The sequence below is a fragment of the Sinohyriopsis cumingii genome, unplaced genomic scaffold (genome assembly GCF_028554795.1).
Source record: "Sinohyriopsis cumingii isolate HCF-2022 unplaced genomic scaffold, ASM2855479v2 utg001164l, whole genome shotgun sequence".
Classification (NCBI taxonomy): Eukaryota; Metazoa; Mollusca; class Bivalvia; order Unionida; family Unionidae; genus Sinohyriopsis; species Sinohyriopsis cumingii.
Window position 1 is genome coordinate 220,957 of NW_028315966.1, and position 21,280 is coordinate 242,236.

General features: G+C 35.8%; 1 protein-coding gene across 1 annotated transcript in view; it reads right to left on the reverse strand.

Moving 5' to 3' along the window:
- Positions 1–2,656: 2,656 nt before the first annotated feature.
- Positions 2,657–21,280, reverse strand: part of LOC149772821 (uncharacterized) — a 79,066-nt gene continuing 60,442 nt past the window's right edge. The window contains exons 5-9 of the mRNA XM_089947243.1: positions 8,542–8,922; positions 7,441–7,566; positions 6,988–7,003; positions 4,606–4,761; positions 2,657–3,364 (exon numbers count right to left, since the gene is read on the reverse strand). Of these exons, the coding sequence (XP_089803369.1) occupies positions 3,322–3,364; positions 4,606–4,761; positions 6,988–7,003; positions 7,441–7,566; positions 8,542–8,922 (722 nt within the window). The 3' untranslated portion in view covers positions 2,657–3,321. The remainder of the gene's footprint in view (positions 3,365–4,605; positions 4,762–6,987; positions 7,004–7,440; positions 7,567–8,541; positions 8,923–21,280) is intronic.

The window sequence follows — 21,280 nt, forward strand, 5'->3', positions numbered from 1 at the left end:
TGGCCTTCCGCACCTCCCCCTCAGACCTGGACAAGTGGATTTCTTCGCATACTGGTCTTTGATGGATTTGTTGCAGTGTGGCTCTATCGACAGTAGATGGACGAATGAAGAGCTGACGGAAATGTTCCTACCATGTTGCTTTTATCCCTTCCATGTCTTTGATGATTATGGTTTCATCGTCTGAGAGTAGAGGCGTGTATCATGCTCTAGAAGGGCAATAAAAAGCTTTAATGACGCAAAAGAACTTTTTGGAGTTCTTCATACCAGCATATTGTTGGATTTCCTCAGCCATGTTTTCACACTATTTATCCTGGAAACTAAGTTCCATTGAGCCCTTACCTGCAGGTGCTTGTACTTATCTCTCTTGGAGATGGAGTTTGGGGTTTTCTGCGACTGAGAGTATGTCTTGTTATTTTCTTCAATCTGGATCTTGATGTTCTCATCATACTCATCAAACTAGTCCTGGTGGACTCTTGTCCTACAACCCATGACTAACTTAGCTGTTTATGTCACCATCTCTTAGAACTGGGTCAATGTTTAGTTGGGCCTCCAGTCAGTAGTCCTTCGACAGACAACTTGTTATCCATCTCGATTTGGAACTCCTGATTGTGCTACGGGTACTTTAACATGCTTGTGTGGAAGACAGGTCTCACCTTTTTGGGATGATGTGCAGGTTAGGCTTGGTACTGACAAGTTTGTGGTTAGTGCAGCACTTTGCTCCGCGCATAGCTCTAGTGATTAGCTCATCTCAGATGTTCCTCTATGTGGTGATGACATAGTCTATGAAGTGTAACTGCTTAGACCTTGGGTACATCCACGATGACTCGTACTTGTCCGCTTGTCTAAATATGGTGTTGGAGATCACAAGGGTGTGTTCAGCACATTTGCTCAGGAGAAGCAGATCGTTACTGTTAATTTTGCCAACTCCATGTTTCCAGATGACACCGCTTCACTGTGTTTGGTCAATGCCAACTCTGGCCTTGAAATCACACAAGATAAGCGTATCATTGGCCGGAACAGAGGTGAGGATAACGTCCAAGTCGGTTTAGAAATATTTCTTCTTTTCATCTGGGTATGTCATGGTTGGGACATAGGCACTTATACTTTTCATGAAGTGTTTGCCACTCAAAGGGAGACTGAGTCCCTCGTTGATGTAGGTTAGTAGGTCTTCGATGTGGTTCAGTAGGCTTGTCATAATGGCAAGTCCTACTCCATGGATCCTGTCCTCTTCTTCTGCATTTCTCTTCAAGAAATATGTGTCTCCACCTCCTATCTCAGTCAGCGATCGGGTCTCACTGAGTACTGCCAGGTCTATATGGTGCTAGTTCTCTGGCGATAAGGCATGTTCGTCTTTGGGATGGTGCCCCACATGTATCTATCCCTCTACTTAACCCATAGTTGTGGCAGTGGTCGGTGTTACACCAGGGCGTGTCCACACACCTTTGGGCCTGCATGCCACACCTCTGGGGCCTACGGCTGCTCCAAGGTCACCTTCAGTTCAGCTTAGGATCCAATGACGCCCAGTTACCGTGTGTTGCCGCGTGGAGAAACTGCGGAAGTATTGGCGGTTGAGAGGCTGTCTACTTGCAAGGGGAGGCTAACGCACTCTGTTCCCCTTATCGCTACTGGATGTTCGAGGCTAGCTAGCAACAGCAGCTAAAATTACCTCAATAATGCAAAACGCTTGTGCACCAATACAGGTATTTTATTTTACAATTTCCGATACCCAAATAGACTTTTAAAAGATACTCTTGTCTACTTTGTTGCAGAAAGATCTAATTATGTCGATTAGTTCCAAAGCAAAACTAACTTAAAGTAAAAGAAGAAAAAACAATTTGCTGTTCGAAATATTAAGTCCTAAGTCCCTCCTTTTTTCTTAACCATTTGTATATACTGATTCAAATGGTTGATGTGGACAACATATTGTACGATTTCAAGACCAAGACTCCTGTATAAACATAAAATCAACTTAGTCATTTTATTAAAAAAAAGCATGATAAAGTTACAAGCTCGTTAAGGGAATCACTTATAGAAATAGTCGATCTGTAAATGGCATTTTCTGGATATTCCCATATCATCTTGAACGATAGAAAAAATGAATAGCTTAAATAAAAAAGGTACTTAAGCGCCACTCACATCTCCTCCGTCTTTTTCCTACAAGATCACACCTACAAAAAGCATGCGTGGGTTCCTGACACGAGAACGCGTTCTGGACGTTCGAGTGTCAAGAACGAAGCTAGAAAATGCACCGCTGTTAAGAACAATCCTCTCGAATGTATCCATTATTTTCCATATATTTAAATTGTTGTTGTTGTTGTTGTTGGGTTTAACGACATTTTTCAGCACACGTTAGGCTATGTATGGTGGCCAGTATTAATGGTGGAGGAAGAACCCTGGAAAACCCCGGAAACTACCACCGACCCACGAGAAGCTACTGGCAAGCTTTCTCACATACCCACACTGGTCGAATATAAAGACTCGAACCCACGCAGACAGACGTGAGATGGCAGTGATCCGATACGGAGAGCGTTTTAGACCACTCGGCCACTCGGGGTCCAATATATTTAACTAATTTTGAATAAATTTATGTTGCATTATCATCAATTTACAAGAATTAAAGGCTACTCTATGAAATGCATACAAGCGGACGAATATATTCTTTTGTATGTCAAACATTTTATTGAGTTAAGTGGATTCATAATTGCAAGTGATGCCATTTCAGATTAGAGGCATCCTTCAACCTTTAAAGGTATCCTTCTACCTATTCATACCTACCAGAATACGTACCTACCGACCTAGCTGCATACATACATACATACATACATTATCACATGAGTGCATTTATCAATTACATTGAAAGTTTCGAATGCCGAAAGGTATTGATTCTCGGAACGAATTTTGATCTCTAAATATGCGTAGAAACAGAAAATCATTTGCTAGTTTCTTGCTTTAATTGATGTAATTAGTGGGTTGTAAATTAGAAAAATAAAGCACTTTAAAACTATGGCAAGTTGTTTAAGATTGACCTGATAGTTCCTTTGATAACTGATACCGAAAATGTGCACTTTCATAGCGTGTCTGTTCACACATAGGATATATAGTTGTACTCTGACACTTCTATATTGTTTGTTCTATGGAATGAAACTGCGATAATACATTCACGAGAATATAAACATTAACTGCAAAAAGTGTCACTGTATTCCTTATTCTGTTTCATATACATACATAATATCAGGACACTCATTAGTCAAAACGTTTTGTTTTATTGTCTTCACAAGATAGTTTTGCAAGAGCAAAACATCGGTGCGACATTTTATTGCCTCAAGCGAGTTCGTAGATCTCTGCTTCATTCATCTGTCCAGACCTAAAATGTAACGAATACATGAAATAGTTTTATAAATTTGATTTCAATTTGATACAAGCAAGAATGCAAATAATTCAAATGGAACATTACGGTATAGAAAAAATCACATGGAACCAAAAATCTTTTCTTTTCTACCTTAAATGATAGGAATGATGTCCTAATGGCAATATCTTTAGGAATGCACTGCATGTCAATGAACATTTTAGTTTCGGTATTGTGATGACATACATTGCATAGTTAACCATACGGTCAGAACTTGACCGTCGCTGTTATTTTAGCAATTAAAATAAATTCTTGTAGAAACAAAGAGAAAAAAATTGTGAAAAAGTTTCCGCGACTTTTGAAGTTACGATACTATTTTAATCGCAATTGTTTATTGTGAGACGTGAGGACAAATGGAAATTAATGCAAAGTTCAATGATAAGAAAGTTGGAGCTTAGAATTAAAGCTGAAGTAATATGCGTTCAGTACGATTGCATACTGCTACAAAAATTGGAATCGCTAAATCTATACTTAATCATAAGCAGTTTTTAAACATAAAGTAAAATGATCAAATAGATAAAGACATTTATAAACTAAACATGAGTAAGCTGTTGACAGCTTACCGGCCAAGCTTTATGACCCAGATTTTGACATAAATTAAACAAACAGATGTGATTGCAAAATGAATTAAATATATAAATGTGGGTTGGAGAAGAATGAACTGTAGCAAGTAACAGTTGAAAAATAATTTTGAAGTGAGTGTCATGCATGTGTTGCATTGAAAATGTTCACATTTCTGACAAGTACAGTCAATGAGCACGAAACAAAAGGTCAGATGCTTACTTATAAGGAAGGTGTATTTAAATGCATCTCTTATCATAATTACACACCAAAAGGTCTATTAGAGCAGGGACAGATATGATCTACACGTAAGAGTTAACCAGTAAGTAAACAGGGTAACATAGTTTTGACTTACTGATTTTGAACTGATAATAAAACATTTTTGTATCTTGTTATTGATACTGGAATAGACGTTAAATACCAATAAATAAAACTCAGAGCAAAACTCTAAGAAACCAATACCGTTTAATGCATATCCGTACCCATATCTTGTCGCAAGCAAGTATTTGAATTGTATGCACTTCAACAATCGTATCGGAACTATTCAGGAGATTTAGAACCTCTGATTCGAGAGACGAAGCATTACAATCATAACGCAAACAGACCGATATTATTGACAAATTTTCCTTTATACATACCCTTTTGACAGTACCAGAGTGTACTGACTTTTGGGATATTGCATTCTATTCTGATCCAACACTTCATATTGTCTGGTGGTCTCTCCCTCTGTAATTCTCATTCCGTTGTCAACCACGGTGTTTATATAAAAAGGCTCGTCGCGGTCACCAGAATTCCTGCGAAAATATCATGAACATTTGCAAGAGGTGAAGCTCCTATAGCAACGCAAAAACTATGTTTAAGAAACGTTAACGATTTAATTCTATGACTGGGCGGGGGGTGGGGGGCTTTGAAATCGTCTACTGCTTGTATTAGAAAGGCGCTTCGAGGATATTTCATATCTTAAACTTAAATTAAGTCAGAAAACATATACCAAACAAAACGGTTCAGATAACAAAAACAACAACAAACAAAGAAATACAATAAAAACTATGTATCATCCTTTTACTGTAAATGACATTTTGGCAGTATAATGTAACGAATGTGCAACAATATATGATCATATCGCCCAGTTCCATCTATATACATTGCTACAAATGTCCCGATACTAAACGTATAAAATATATATTTGTTTGCATGCATAATTTTTGTGTTTGAAATTCAAACCAGCAATGTATCGTGTCACTTTAGAACAAATATCCGCAAAGCGAAGTAAATTTGTATCAGGTTTACGAATGGATATCATATGCAGTTTCTGTTTGTTTCCGTTATTTTTATCTCATCAAATGGAAGCTCTTTACTTTCATTTCATAATAATTGTATCCTGTGCACAATTGCCGATTAAAGGGTTTTTGCTCATTTCCTGTTATCTGTCACAGGTGAATAGAGAGCAATGTAGCAGTGACATCACTGTGTCAACATTTTATCTTAAAAGTACATCTTCGTTTTGTCGGAATACAACGAAAATAACTTTTATATAAACTGCATTTTAACAATAAATGCAATTTTCCTTTACATTTTCAATATAATGGCTTTTATCTGGACAATAATAGTTCACGTGGGCAATAATAATTAGAACAGAGCACAGCTATATCGGACTTTCTTAGTACAATTATATCATCGTTAGAAATACAAGTACACCTTTTCGATAATGAGAGATGGGATGCTATAATGTTTTGCCTGAAATAAAATTAGTTTTTTCCGCCTACAGCAGTCAGGACTATGCATTTTCCTGTGGTTTGGTTTGACACAGATTACACGTAATATAACATACAGATGGCTGGCTAATTATGGTTTTAGCTGAAATAATTTCTTTTGGTTTTATTAAATTTTGGGGGTGTGGAATAAATTCACTTAAAAGTGTCATTGAAATTTAAATGACAATAGTAATATGGATTTTGATCATAGTAACAGTCCTTGGATTTTCTTGACTAAGCATCCACCCATATTTACTGCACATATAAATTCTTAATGATGTATTGTTTTCTAACTGGTTCAAGTATAATTCGGTATTTTTGCATTACCATTCATAAAGTGCTTTGCATTACCATTCATAAAGTGCATATACTTTTAACTTTTTGGGGGCATTATCTCTCTTTTACTAATAATTATTATTGATTTTAGCAGTTTTGTAAGAAAACTTACTAGCAATAGTCTAGTCGATACTTTTTATCAAATAAACTAATGGCTGAGCGTCAGGTGAATCATTTAGAAAATTTTAAGTTGCATTAAATACATTCGGAAACGCATCCAAGAAACATGTTCAATCTGAGTACTGATTCGCGAAGAAAAACATTAAAACGAAATCCTTTCTTTATTATAACTTACGACAAAGATTAATACATGCCCTTTGACTTTCCCGATGACACTCATATTTACTCAGCTGTGGCAGATATATACTGCTGTCTTCTTTTTACAAGTTGAAGCAAGTCATTGTATTGTCAACAACCTATCTTGTTATTAAAACTTAGGTTAAGTGAAGATGATAGAAAGTGATGGTGAAAATGGTAAGTCGTAGTCACATTTTACATTTCCACATCCTTGATAGCAAACGGATTTATTCCTTTTCTCATTTGGACCTTAATCATACAAAGGTAACAAAAAATTCCAATTGATTTTCCACTCAGGAACATTTCAAAGTGAGGGAATTTATAAAACATATAAGGTAAAGATAATTATTAAATGTTCAAATAGTGCATTCCATACTATATGGGTAATTTTGTAGAACTCATATGCCTCTCAATAACAAGAAATAACGGATGCAATAGAGAAACGTGTACCGCATAAAATGAAATCAAACCTTCTTGGACATAACACTGGGCATTACTTTAGCAACACAAGCTGTGAATGAGATGTATTTTTATAGGCGTAATTAGATTTTTTGCCTTCCGGCAACTTCAAGAGATAGAAATAAAATAAATTTGACAATTCTTTATAACATTTCAACAAAACAACTTGCTTACCTTTCTCCCTCGCCGTCTGAAAATAAAAAGAATTCTCAGGTTGTTAATTCAAAGTTATCTCCTGAGTGAAGCACTTGCTTGCAAATATTTTGTTTTCTTGATAAAGGTTGACAAAGTAATATTTGATCGACTATTTCTAAAAGCCAATTTAAAATGGACATTTAAAGGTTTAATTGAACGTGGAAACATGAAATCATAAAGGTTTTGAAACTATTACGCAGAACATTCATAGTATTATAAAAGTTAAGCTTAATTTTATGAGACCCAGGATCAATTATGACTATTTTACACAATAACGTAGCTATTATGAATAAAAATGTTTATCTTAAATCTATAACGTATTTTGAAAACATGCCGTAAAATGTATTTGTTAATACAATGAATGCTGTCTTTGGAATAATATCCTGACTAATAACATTTTACCTCGTTAATTTTGACAGGGAAGCGATTTACCTTTCCTGCAAAGTACGCTTCTTCTAATGATGAGTAATGTTAAGAATATAGATGGTACCAATCCAGCTACCAGACATCCCAAACATGCACCTATCAATACCCCAGTACTATGGCCACCTGTATAATCTGAAGAAAAAACCAGCACAGCAACGCATTTGAAGTTCATGACAGTTATGTACCAAATCATGCATAATTTTTCATCCTAGAAAATTTTAAAGGTAAAAAATAAAGTTCATGCTACTTATAAATAGGACAAGCAATGTAACATTGCGTCTATTATTCATGACCTAGTTTTCGGTAGTTATGAAAAGTATACATTTTTTATTTGCAAAACACTGGTTAGAGTCCAAAATTAAATGTTCATAAAATAAATTTCAAACAAAACTTATGTTAATTACACTTTGCTAGCAGCAATTGTAACCGGGGGTGAAAATAGGAGGTTAACAGCTTTAGGCTTCACATTGCACTCTGATGAGAAATGCCGCAAAGTTTTGTCATGGAAAAAATATTTTTAAAAAATGTTTTTCAACCTGTATCAGCTTTTGATGTTGACAGTTTACAGGATAAATACCAAATAAACTTATTGGAAAATTATTACCTCACATAATTTAAAATACACGTATATTTAACTTACCCAGATTCTCAACAGTTACGAAGAATGTCGACGTATATTTGGTAGAGTAATAATAAATCCTTGCTAAGCTCAAGCCATTTAACACGTGCTATATTCAAAACTAATATATAATTAAAAATTATAAATATATGTTTGAGCTATATTAAAAAGCACTATGGTCACGCTTGTCCTCTTCATTATTGTAAAATATTTTAAAGATATTTATGTAATTTGGAAAAAGCAAGAAACGTTTTATTAAATTAAACAATCGGGTTTATTTCTGATGCTTTATACCTTTTCCTATGTTCTTGTTTTACTCCTTTACTCACACGTAGGAGGTATCCTATCTGAAAATTAGTAGATGCATTAGTAAATTAAAACTTTTGCAAAACCATATTGGTAAATAAGTTATCTTTATAGATACTTACAAATTCATTTGTGTACAACTAATCTCTATTACTTGCAACATGAAATTTAATATATGTTACCCTTATATTCTGCTGACACCGAAACTTGTGTCGTGTTAACAAGTTGTTCCACCGGGACTAATGGAGTGACACGCCTTATAATGAATGGTTCGCTTTCGTTTGACATTAACCCATCTTCTTCAACCGTGCAAGTTACAGAGATACTGGCATTCACCTCCAAGTGACAAGACTCACGACACAAAGTAAGTACCGGTCCGCTCTTTCTAAAGCAAGTGTACGGGTCGTTTGGATTGAGTTGATTGACTTTCCAATGGTAGGAAAGAGGGCTTCTAGAAAACACAGGCTGCGTTCTCGATTCTGAAGTGCAAATCAGTTCAAGCAGACCTTGATCGGAATTGTAACTAAAGTTTTGAGCCGATATTATTGGCTGTGTCGGATAGTCTGAAAAAAAGCAATTAGAGTTAGAGAACACTGTTGGATCTTTCAAGAAGCGGCAATAGAAGACCCGTTAGAGCACGAAGCAACTTCCTTTACTATCGCACAAAATCACCTGTATGGGCAACTCACAGTCTCATCCCAACAAAGTTTTATTCGTTGCAACTTTGGAAACGACCCAAATTCCCTTTTTCCAAAAATATAAAGGTTTTATACCTGCTTTTCCTTCCCCATCATAAGCTTTGTGTGTACTGGGTTTCTTACCCAACTCCATCCACCTAAAAATGGTTGTTCTTTGAATAAAATTTCATTACTTACTTTGTTAAGTTTAATCTGCCATTTTGCTATCTTAATTTAAACGCTTTGGCACATTTTTGTAAATTTGGGGCATGTATTCCCATACCCCAACACACACACACACACACACACACACACACACCCTTTATGGCATCAAGTCCCCATAGATGAGCTAGTTTCTTAGCTCTTCATCCTTGCATGTCTCTAAGCCTGCTCTCAATTGATCCGATGGCGAACCATACCCTTACTAGTGAAGGGCAAAACCCACTATCATTACATCTGTCTACTTGAGTGGAAGAAACTAAAATTCATTTTTGTGAACCTTACCCTTGCGGTGTATCATGCATCAGTTATGCCGGCTTTGGTGAGCGCGTGCGTATTTGTTATTGCATTTTTAACCCCTGTGTCATTGTCAAGGAACGAACAATAAATAGAACATATATTATTTACAGTTGTATATTATTTTATCCGACAATAGTGAAATAAATGCATTTATTTATGTAATGATGTGTGTATGATAGTGTGCTTTAAAATGGGGTACGCTTGTTAATGCATTTTGATGAAGATTACCCGTTTTGTACTTGTTGCGATTATGTTTATGTTCTGTATTCTCCTTGTCTGTCCCTTGTGTACACAGTTTTGTGTACCTAATATTTGTTAGGTATTCGTGTTAAGCGCTCATGTTTGGTGCTGTTAATAACTTAATCAATATAGTTAATCGATATCCTATTTCTTGATGGCTCCTTACTTAAATATTATAGACGAAAATACTTTTTGTGACCTTTGCAAACAAGGTCTGTTTTGTAATATTGATGTCATTCTTAGTGTGTGATGCTGTTCTGCGTACAAGAGTTTAGTGTACCTAAGTTTTCTTCGGCATATGCTACTTGGAAGCAGCAGAGAGGGTGAACAGACCAAATTACCCGAGCAAAACCCTTGTGTTTAGACCAAAAAAAATCCGTGCTCGTTCATATAGGTCATACCACGTCTACGATTTTTGTTTGTCCCAAACAAGATTGTAGACGAACCCTCTCTGCTGCTATTCATGTTGCAAAAGAAATTTTTACCACCATATCAAGTTTGATGAATATTTCTCAACGCGTTCTCCTCATCTGTTTCATCTTTATTTGTTCTATGTTTCAAGTAATATTCAAGTTCTGATGGTGGTTTTGGATTTATGTTCTTTCTTTTTCTGTAATAGTTCATCAAACTTCTGTATCGATCTCCACCGCAATTTTTGCAAATCTGATATAATCCTCTAACGCCGTTGTTACATCCAACACAACTTCGTGGACCAGCATGAGGATTTTTCTTTAAAATATAATTATGTTTTTTACAATATTCTCCACGGCACCTTTTGTTGCATTTATTTGTTGTTCCTTGAATTAACCACGCACAGTTGTTCATTATATGAATGATATCTGTTTAATTAAATTTAATTTTATCATCCAAATATTTTATCAAGACCCACACGATATCTTGTTCTAGGATCATGTAAATTTATTGTTATCAATCCATCCGGAGTAGCTTGCGCTCGTGAAAAGAAATTTCTGAATTTAATTATATCCATGTCACCGCTGCACCAGGTTTGATGAATATTTCGCAGCGTGTGTGTGTCTACGCCATTAAACACAACTAAAATATTACAGTTGTCCCTGATTACTTTTGGTATTTGTGTATATCGTTGAGTAACATAGATAAGATCTGTATTTTTATGTCTGCCGCGAGAAAATATCCTGGCTGGATTTGATTGTTTATCCAGCATCACATCATCATACACAACTAAATTATTAATAAATCCGTCTAAAAGATCAACGGACGGTGCTTCATCAATATCTGTTATAAACTCTATAACATCATTATCTTCGTCCAGTAATCTTGCATTTTCGTTAAAATCTTTAAATACTTCGTAACATCGTTGATCATCAGCGGATGGTGCTACCAAATATAATTTATCCCATTTCAACCATCTCATTATCAGATTAAGTAATAACTGCGTCTTACCCGATCCAGATGGTCCTATGATAATCATTCTGATGGAATTAGGTAGCGCAGGATGATGCTTAACAAGTTCTCGCTGCCGAGTTGCTGAGAAATCAATTATATCCATATATATTATAACATGAATTTATATTGTTTACGCTGTAGAGTTAAAACTCTAACTACTGATTTAGCTACAGTTATAACAAAAAATAAAAAAATAGCGTATGGTGGAAAATGTTCTGTGTGCGGTAGAAAGAAATTTTCGTTTTTACCTAATAAGCGCGGTGGTGATATTGTTAATTTGATGTCAAAGTTTCCAGGTACTCCATGGGCTAAATACCCAGGAGAAAAATATCTACCAGGATATAGTTATTGCGGTCCTGGTACTCGACTCGATATCAGGCTCGATAATCAAGATCAACCAAAACCAGGCGAGGAACCAGTAAACGCTATTGATCGAGCTTGTCATATTCATGATGTAGCTTATAAAAGTAAAAATCTACAAGACAGACATATTGCAGATGAGAAATTAATTCACGCGTTAAATTCCATAAAAAATAAAAATATCAGAGAATCATTAGCTAATTGGTTAGTAAGGTCCGCGATGAAAAGTAAATTAGCGTTTGGGTCTGGTAATATATAATGGAATTAATTTATTATTCACCAAGAGGATATTGGAGAGGCAAAGCAGCAATTGGTAAACTCGCTGATGCAGCAGCGGTTAAACATTATACTGCTAGCGCGTGGTTATCCAAACAGGCAATATGGCAAATTTATCTACCACCACGAATTCAGTACGCGTATTTCGATGTTAGTGTTCCTAATGAAGTTCATCAAGCTGATATTCTGTTTTTACCACATGATACTGTGCGTGGAAAAACGTACAAGTACGCGTTAACTGTAGTTGATGTTGCAAGTAGATATAAAGAGGCAGAGCCGCTATCAACGAAAACATCATCTGAAGTAGCCGATGCGTTTGAACGAATTTATCAACGAGGTGGTGGACCACAAGGTGGTCTACGATGGCCACAGCTGCTACAGGTTGATCCTGGTAAGAAATTTCTTGGTCCAGTATTATCGTTGATGAAACGACATAATACCAAAATACGACGAGGTCATACTGCAATTCACCGTGATCAAGCAATTGTTGAGCGATTTAATCGAACACTTGCTGAGCGGTTATTTGGATATCAATACGCGAAGGAATTTATTCAAGATAAAAGATCTCGCGAATGGGTTGCAAGATTACCAAGCGTGATAGCTGCATTAAATAGCGAGATCACACGAACAACCAACATGAAACCCATTAGCGCAGTCACAAAAAAAAAAATATACCAACACAACGAAAAGGTGCTGAAAAACAAAAGATATTGGGTGATGTTACAGTTAGATATTTATATGAACCGGGTGAACTTGAAGGTGGTAGCGCGAGAGCAACTGATCCTATTTGGAGTGTTACCACACACAAAATATCCACCGTGACAAGATCGCCAGGTAGATCTGCAATCTACAGATTAGATTAGGCTGCTCCTCAACGTGGATTTGTACGTGAACAACTACAAATAATTCCCACGGATACACAACTACCACCGCGATCACTTAACTAGCACTAGTGTCAGCACCCAAGGCGCTGACACCTCTACGTCGATTACACTCAAGAAAGGTCAACATGATATTTTCTCGTGTATGACCGCGACTATTATCTTTTCTGTCTACGGTAAATTGTCTTGAATCATTACTCGAATACCTCGAAAGCATTATACAATTGCAACTTGTGCAATGATTATTCTGCTGCTGTTTTAACTCAATAATAAATTCAACATCAAGATCAAAGTCGCGTTTATTTTTTTTATCAGATTGTTTGTATCCGATTATTTTTTTTCTTATTATATCATCATCAATGACGTTAAATTTATTAACGATTTCAGGAATTATAATTCTACGTAATTGAGATATTTTTCTGACCCTCGATACCGCTAAATAAACTAAATTTGACCACTCGATGTGATCGTCTACAATCCAGACTCGTGTGACAGAAATAGTTAATCCCTGAGACGAGTGGATCGTCATAGCGTATCCCAACACCCATGGAGATTTGTCAGCGCGTAATGCATCTTCGACCACACTGATATCAACAGCGACAATATCATTTAATACGAGATTTTGATTCTCAGTCTGTCTGAATATCAACATTAATATTCTGTTTTCGTGTATCTGATGGTCTATAACACAACGGTACGGGTAATTCTGAATATTTTTCTTTATGCAGCTGAAATAACTGCTGTTGTAAATCGTCTCTGATTATTTTTCTGCTTGCTACTATCAAATCGTTGGGTCTCCATAAATTTAAAAAATCACTCATTGAGGCCTCTGAGATTACTCCGCGTATTATTTCACACTGAATTTTGTTTGATTGTAATCTGATTAATTTTTTAAACTCCTTTAAATTTGCATCGAGAGCTCTATGATCATCATCTATTTCTTCGTAATAATCAACGAAATTTTTTAACCAATCATGTGGAGATGGTCCACACACCACCACAGCGGAATTTTTCGTCAACAACCAATCAAGAAACATTTTTAATGTATCCAATGACACCGTGCATATCTCGTCCCAAATAATTATTTTATGTATATATTTTTCTCCCATTCGTTCAGGAGTCCATGTATCTCCGCGCCACCGAAAGAAACTATGATACGTGCACGATTGTACTTGCCGTTGTTTCATCTCCTGTGCAAGTCTATGTGTGGGTGTCAGCACGATTATATCTGAATTTCTAAAAACATTAATCGGTCGAGTCGTTTTGCCGCATCCACCAGGTCCATTGTGATATACTGTCTTATATCTAGTTATTGGATCACTCAACGACGGCGCTTTCGACATTTCTGATATTTTATTGCACTTACGATAAAAATGTCTCATTGGAACATCTGCTGATTCTGTATAATTGTGTAATATTTCCTTTTTTATTCTCCACGAACTCCATCGTTCATCATTACTTGTAAATTTCATAACAGACTCTAAATATTTACTCGAAATATAAAACGAATCTGTTGCGACTCTGACTGCGGTCTCAGGAAATCTATTAATCATCGATAATAAATTTATAGAAACATAAGCCAACATGTTAGATCTTAGATGAGTATACTGTGGGGAGATGTCATTTATGTAACTAACGATCGTACCCAATTTTGTTCCGTCGGATAAATAAACACTTTCTCGATTTACAAATATATTTCTCGCTGTTGTATCAGCGATTATAAAATCGTACTCGGCATCATCTAAAATTAATCGTGTGTGATGTCTTTTATGATCATATGCACCACCCTGAGTAAATTTACCTATAATTTTTCTGCCTAGATCTTTTGCGTTTTTGAGTTTAATCTTGAGAATTTTAGGAGCTTCTTTGATAATATCATCTTCGGAAACATCAGGACATTTTTCCTTAAACTCGCTAATAACTTCATCAGCACTGATAGAATCTGGCATGGGCAACCAAACTTCGGTCTGCGCGTGATGTGATATAATTGCCTCACTAACCACCAACGATGTCAGTACCGCACAATCTAGCATATATCGTAATAAAACTATAGGAGCCCAACGTTTTTCACAAAAATGTCTGCCAAACCAAACATAACAAATCTTGTGAAGATTTTCCTTAAGCTCGAATGATTCAACACAAGCGAATCCAGTCAGATCAAAATCAGGTAATGGTCCATTAATTGCCACTCGCGTCATCTCGTTTGTAGGGTGACCAAATCTTTTAAAGTACACAGAACAATCTCCGTATCCTAGAAAACTTCCCGCATAACATGCAACCATATCAACCGAAATAACATCGTTGTAATTATATTTGGTATTCCACAATCCACCGTGTCCGTATTCGACGCAACTTGCGCGTACATCTTCAAGTAAATCAAATCGTGTTGGTTTCCATGAATTTCTTTCTCTAGCGAAATGAGCCGCAACAGATGGAACGGTAAAGCATTTAGTTAGTAATTTGTCAGTATTTTCCGTGGAGTGCAAGCACTCTAAAAACTTATCCGCGAGATTTTTCATCTCGTCGTGGAGAGATTCTGTTCGATATATTTCACCGTTTGGTCTAGCAAACTGATCAAATTCACCTTCCTCATTACTTTTAAATAACCATACCGATTCAGGATCGTTTTTACTTATTTCGTTGATAAAATCAAACATATCTGCCCCCATATCTTGGGGGTGGGGGGTGGGTAAAATCTAATAGTTCGATCACGTGGAAATATTGTTACTGCGCTGGTCCATGCGTGCGCGTTATGATCAATAATATTTATTGAAGCTCCTTTCGATTTATATTTCGATTCGTACAGTACTTCTCCCGTTATTGTCGCTACGGTTATAGGAAATTTTAATATTTTTCCTAACTCAGCAACATCTTTTATTGTAGCACCGGTATCCTTATCTGAATCAGTCCACGAGTTTATTTTTTTACGTCTTAAATCAGTTAATCCATTTCCACGCATCGCGTTTATAAAGTGTTCTATTACTCGTTCGGCTACACAATTTAACCTTGAAAATTTCATGGGAGTCAGTTTATCAACGTTGGGTTTTTTATTTATCTCATAGATTCCATAAATAACCGCTGTTACAGGATACGCTCGCTCATAATACGGTTTGTCAATACCCGTCAATAGACCTGGTCTGGAATTTTTACTTAATATGGCAATTTTATTATTGCCAAGGACAGGATCATATTTGTCACGGATAATCCAACTACCTGTTTCTGTTAATACAATAAATTTTACTCTGAAGAAATATTTTTGATTGCCCTCATACTCAGCGATGTAGTTAATGATAGTTGCCGCTCGCTTGTCATTCATTGTGGCGTCCTTGACAGTATTGCGTATAATCTTGAACGTTGACCATGTATGAGATGCACCATCCGTGTAAAATTCTTTCTTGGCGTCGTGAATTTTCGAGATCAAACTTTTATTTTTCGAATCAACCAAATCTCGTACTGGTAAATCAGAAGACAGTCTGTCGAGGTTGAATTTATATTTAACAGGCCTAGTTTGGGACAATCTCTCAAACTCATTCATATAATTAAAACAAGTATTTAAATAAAGAAAATTATATATATACAATGTCTCAATGCAAATGGTTGATGATCGGCTCAGTAAATCGATGCAACAAATCCTGCAGAAGGGAATTTTGTTGGATGCACTTACAAAGTATACGACGAGGAAGTCTAGGACCAATACCGTGTCTGCGATGTGGTATTGGAGTGCGAGGAAAAACAGGATTATGTGGAAAGTGCGGTGAAAAACGGTTCAGAGAACTTAAAAGATATTATGACAAAAATATTAATAATAGTGAAAACGCTATAAAATCCGTGGAGGATTATATATCAAGATTTCAGACAAACAATGATTTAAACAAATAATATTATTGCATATATGGAGCAAAATATATTTGTCCCACATCCCACAATAACAAACTATGAATCAGATCGTAATGGTGTCATCAGACACTGCAGGTTGAAGAGACCGGTTGGCGTTGTTTCTAATAATGGCTATCTTAGATTTACAGTTGGGAAGAAAAGATATCTGTGTCATCGATTCACGTATGAGTGTTTCTTCGGAGTGATCAAAGGTGATCTTGTTATTGATCATGTTGACGGGGATCCTCAGAACAACTCCTTATCCAACCTTCGTGTTGTCACACAAAGAGTGAACTCTGCATGTGGTAATACTGGAAGATGTAAAACAATCGGAAAGAGGGCGGTAAATTCCACAAACACAGAAACTGGCCAAGTAATTATATTTCGTTCGATATGTTCTGCTGAGAAATACTTTAATATTAATCAACGTTCAGTGCAAAAAGTAGCAGAAAATATAAATAAAACCGCTTTCTCAAAAAAATATAAGCAGAAAATCACCTTTCAGTACTGTTAACTATCATCACCACCTCGAATTATATTGATTTTTTTTGGGGGGGTCAGAAATTGTCATTATTATACTACTTATTTTTTGACTCATGAAAGGGAGGTAATTTATGGTCATAATCATATACAACATCCAAGGTCTGTGATGCCTGGTGGATGCAGAAAGGATTTATGATTTCTAACTTACAAAAATATACAGTTCGTGTATTTTTCTGCCCTATTAGAACAGCGCATTCGACCCCCCCCCCCACCTTATAACCATGTGTACTTTAGGACATCACTGCTACCTATTGTTTGTTCAAGGAATGCAACACATAGAATACATGTATATTTCATCCTAACCTACAGAAAACCGACATGTATATTCCAGCCTACTGAGTGCAGAATCCAGCGTCTAGTCTGTATCGTGTGGCAATGTAGTGACTCATAGGTCCACGATAGTGTTTGGAATTAAAAATCAGTTGCATTTTCTTTGTTCAGTGCAGAAATATAATGCGAGATTGTGTATGTATGTGTGATTATTTATTTATCGAGCAATAGAGAGGATGGAAAAATCTGGCAATTAGATGATCTAGACCGGATGTTCTATCATACATGGCGTGGTATAGTAAATAGGAAATTCCTTAATTTAGCTTTGTTTGGTGAAAATATATCATATAAACGTATTTATTGAATTCAGAATTGTATTTTGAGTAAATATATTCGAAATTAGTTCCTTTCCAATGATTATTAGCTATATATTAACTTTCGAAACATATGTTTGTAACAAGATTTGATAGCTCAATCCGTATCGTATTGGACTGTGACGCTCGCGGTCCAGGATCGAATCCCCATGGCTGACAACATGTCGGTGGTTTGAGCATAATTGCGATTTTTATAATAATTGGGGGCTCCGCCAGATCCCCCCGCTCAGCAAAACTCATCCACATATCAACCGGTGGTTGATACATATTTTCGTATCACCCACGGGCTTGATTATTGTGGGTGGGTTTTGCTGAGCGTATATGTTTTTGCCGTCCTTTATTCAATTATTCATTGTATATATTTCATAATGAACTTGCTAAAAAACTCGTTTCATAATATATGTTTGTAATGTCCTTCATTCATTGTACATACCCATTTCATTGTATATACCCATTTCATTGTACATACCCATTTCATTGATACTTAATGAACTTGCTAAAAAAACTCGTTTCATAATATATGTTTGTGCCGTCATTCATTCATTATATATACCCATTTCATTGTATATATCCATTTCATTGTACATACCCATTTCATTGTACATATCCATTTCATTGTATATCTTCACCAAACACACCCTCTTGGGCCTCTAGACCGTTGTTTGACGGGTTAGGGGCTCTCATAGCGGGGTAGTGTTTCGTGTACCTGTACCTTGAACTCGCTAAAGACTCGATAGGGGTTCAGGGATAATTTTTTTTTATTTTAAAGATTTACATATTATATAATGAACCATGAAAATATCAAGACATTACTTCTGCTATTAAAAAAACTAGAAGAAAACGGAATTAATATATCTGATGAACTAAATCCTGAAAAAATAATATTGATTTTGAAACGTTAAAAGAACTTAAAAATGAAAATAAGTATGTTCTATCATCTCAATATAAGTTCATAACGCGGATTCAGGCAGCTATGTTTCAGTCACTGGCTATGGTGAACGATGATCAAGTAAATGAATTTATTCCTCTTTCTGTTGCAATAGAAAAGATCAGGTCGGAATTATCCAGCGAATATGAAACAAAAAAACAATCAGTACCCGCATAAGATACTTAAGAAAAATTATGTCAGCGGGTAACGACTGAGTAGTAGTATAATTTCCCTCACTGTATATCACATCAGAATTAATTTACATAAAAAAAATAAAATATTTCAGAATAATAATAAAATATTTTTGGGAAAACTGATTGATTTCTATACTTTTAAGTACCAACCACCCCATCAGAATTAGCAAACTGATTGATTTGTATACTTTTAAGTGGCAATCACCCCATCAGAATTAGCACACTAATTAATTTGTATACTTCTGAGTAGCAACCACCCCATCAGATTGATTCATAAAAAATAAAATATTTCAGAATAATAATAAAAATATTTCAGAATAATAATACAATTTTTTTTTAGTATTTTTTGGAAAACTGATTAATTTGTATAATTTTCAGTACCAATTACCCCATCAGAATTAGCAAACTGATTGATTTGTATAGTTTTCAGTACCAATTACCCCATCAGAATTAGCACACTGATTGATTTGTATAATTTTCAGTACCAATTACCCCATCAGAATTAGCACACTGATTGATTTGTGTAATTTTCAGTACCAACCACCCCATCAGATTGTACAAAATTGATTAATTTATCCCATCAGTGATTATATTTATTTATTCTGAAATATTATTTTTTTAAGTTGGTCGAGTTTAATACAGGAGTGTGTATAATTTAGAATCTGATCTCTCTACAGATGATCTCGGCGGAGTTCATCTAACTGTTCTCGCTTCCGTATTCATCAATAACTAAATTAACGCTAAATTGCTCTGTGTTTTGAAAACACTGTTCTGATTGCGTTTTTCAAGTGTATAAAAAACAATCACGTGCTGGTACATTATATAACCTTTACTGGATTAATTGAGATTTCACATACAGATTTATCACAAGCTCTTCTCCACGCATGTCATTTAAGCGATTAAGGTGGTCTGTGAGCTTAAAATTTATTCGTGTTAACATATTATTGTGACACCGCAGATACACAGGATTAGTTGGTTCTTGCACGATTAAACTTCCAGGGGGAACTTGTGGTGTAAATGTATATAGGATGTATCCTTGTTGAGCCTGATTTGATTTTCCGAGGTCTATTTGATAGCTGCCATCGACTACGTCACAAACCAGATTGACCACGATTGTGCTGGTTATATTAAAGATTCCCGGAGAAACGTGCCTGCCGCCGCCGTGTGGATCATTATTATGTCTGAGAACAGTTGCTAGTGGTGCTAGTTTTCTCCACGCATCGAGTATTTTAGGAAAATATTCATCAATAACATCATTGACAGATTTTCTCAATTCATCCGGATTATAATCAGGGAACTTAAACGTTACAATGTCAGCTTCGGATATTTTGTACTTGGTTGCGAAAAATCTTCTATGATCGCTCGATGATTCAAAAACCATGTTTATGATCCTATTATGAAAATATTCAATGGTATCAGCTATATGATTTAAAATTTCTACTCGTTTAATAATTTCTTCAAGCGTAGATGTCAAATCAGACAAATATTCCCGAAAACTATCACGTAAATTGTCTAGTTGTTCTTCGTGATCTGAATTTATGATATGAATGACATTATTGATATTTATATTGTAAAATGAATTACCACCATCAACGCACTCATCCCAATCACCCTAAACACCCCACCCCTAAAAACACCATACCCACCCTACCCAATATCACCAACCAAAACCACAATACCACCAGAACTTGTATAATTCATTTAATATTATGATGAAACTTTTCGATGATGTAAAATCATCCCGAGTTGGTTCTGGTGGTCCTTCATGCACCGGGGGAACATCTGGCCAACCTAGTACGGATCTTATCGTGGATTGATAAATATCAACGGCATAATCAGGAGAATGTATCTCAACCGTCGAGGACAGCGTCGGTTCGTAAACGTTAATTGATATTTTTGCTTCTTTTCCGGTTATTGATTTTATTCTACGTTGAAATTCCTCATTGATTTGTTCGATCTCATAACTACCAGTGGGTATTCCAACATCTATCCAGTCAGGAGTACCATCTGGTTTGTTCTTGTTAGCAAATACAAGCAAATTATTTGCTGGTGTACCATTAAATGATTTTGATCTGGTATTTGGCCAGCTGTACTATACCCGTAATTGAGCTAATGCTATTTCTTTTACTGGAATTGAAGTAGGAAAGTTAATACTAAATTCAGGATTAGTTGAACTTACCGAGATCATCGTTATCTTTGGAGGAGTTGTGTTAGTCACGATCTGCTGGAGTAATTCTGTCATTATTAGTATTTATGTCTTTAATACCGATACCTTCGTCGCATATTTTAGTCATCATTGAAAACTCGACATCAGATATAATTCCATCACTGAGATTCGCTGATAACAACGACGATAAC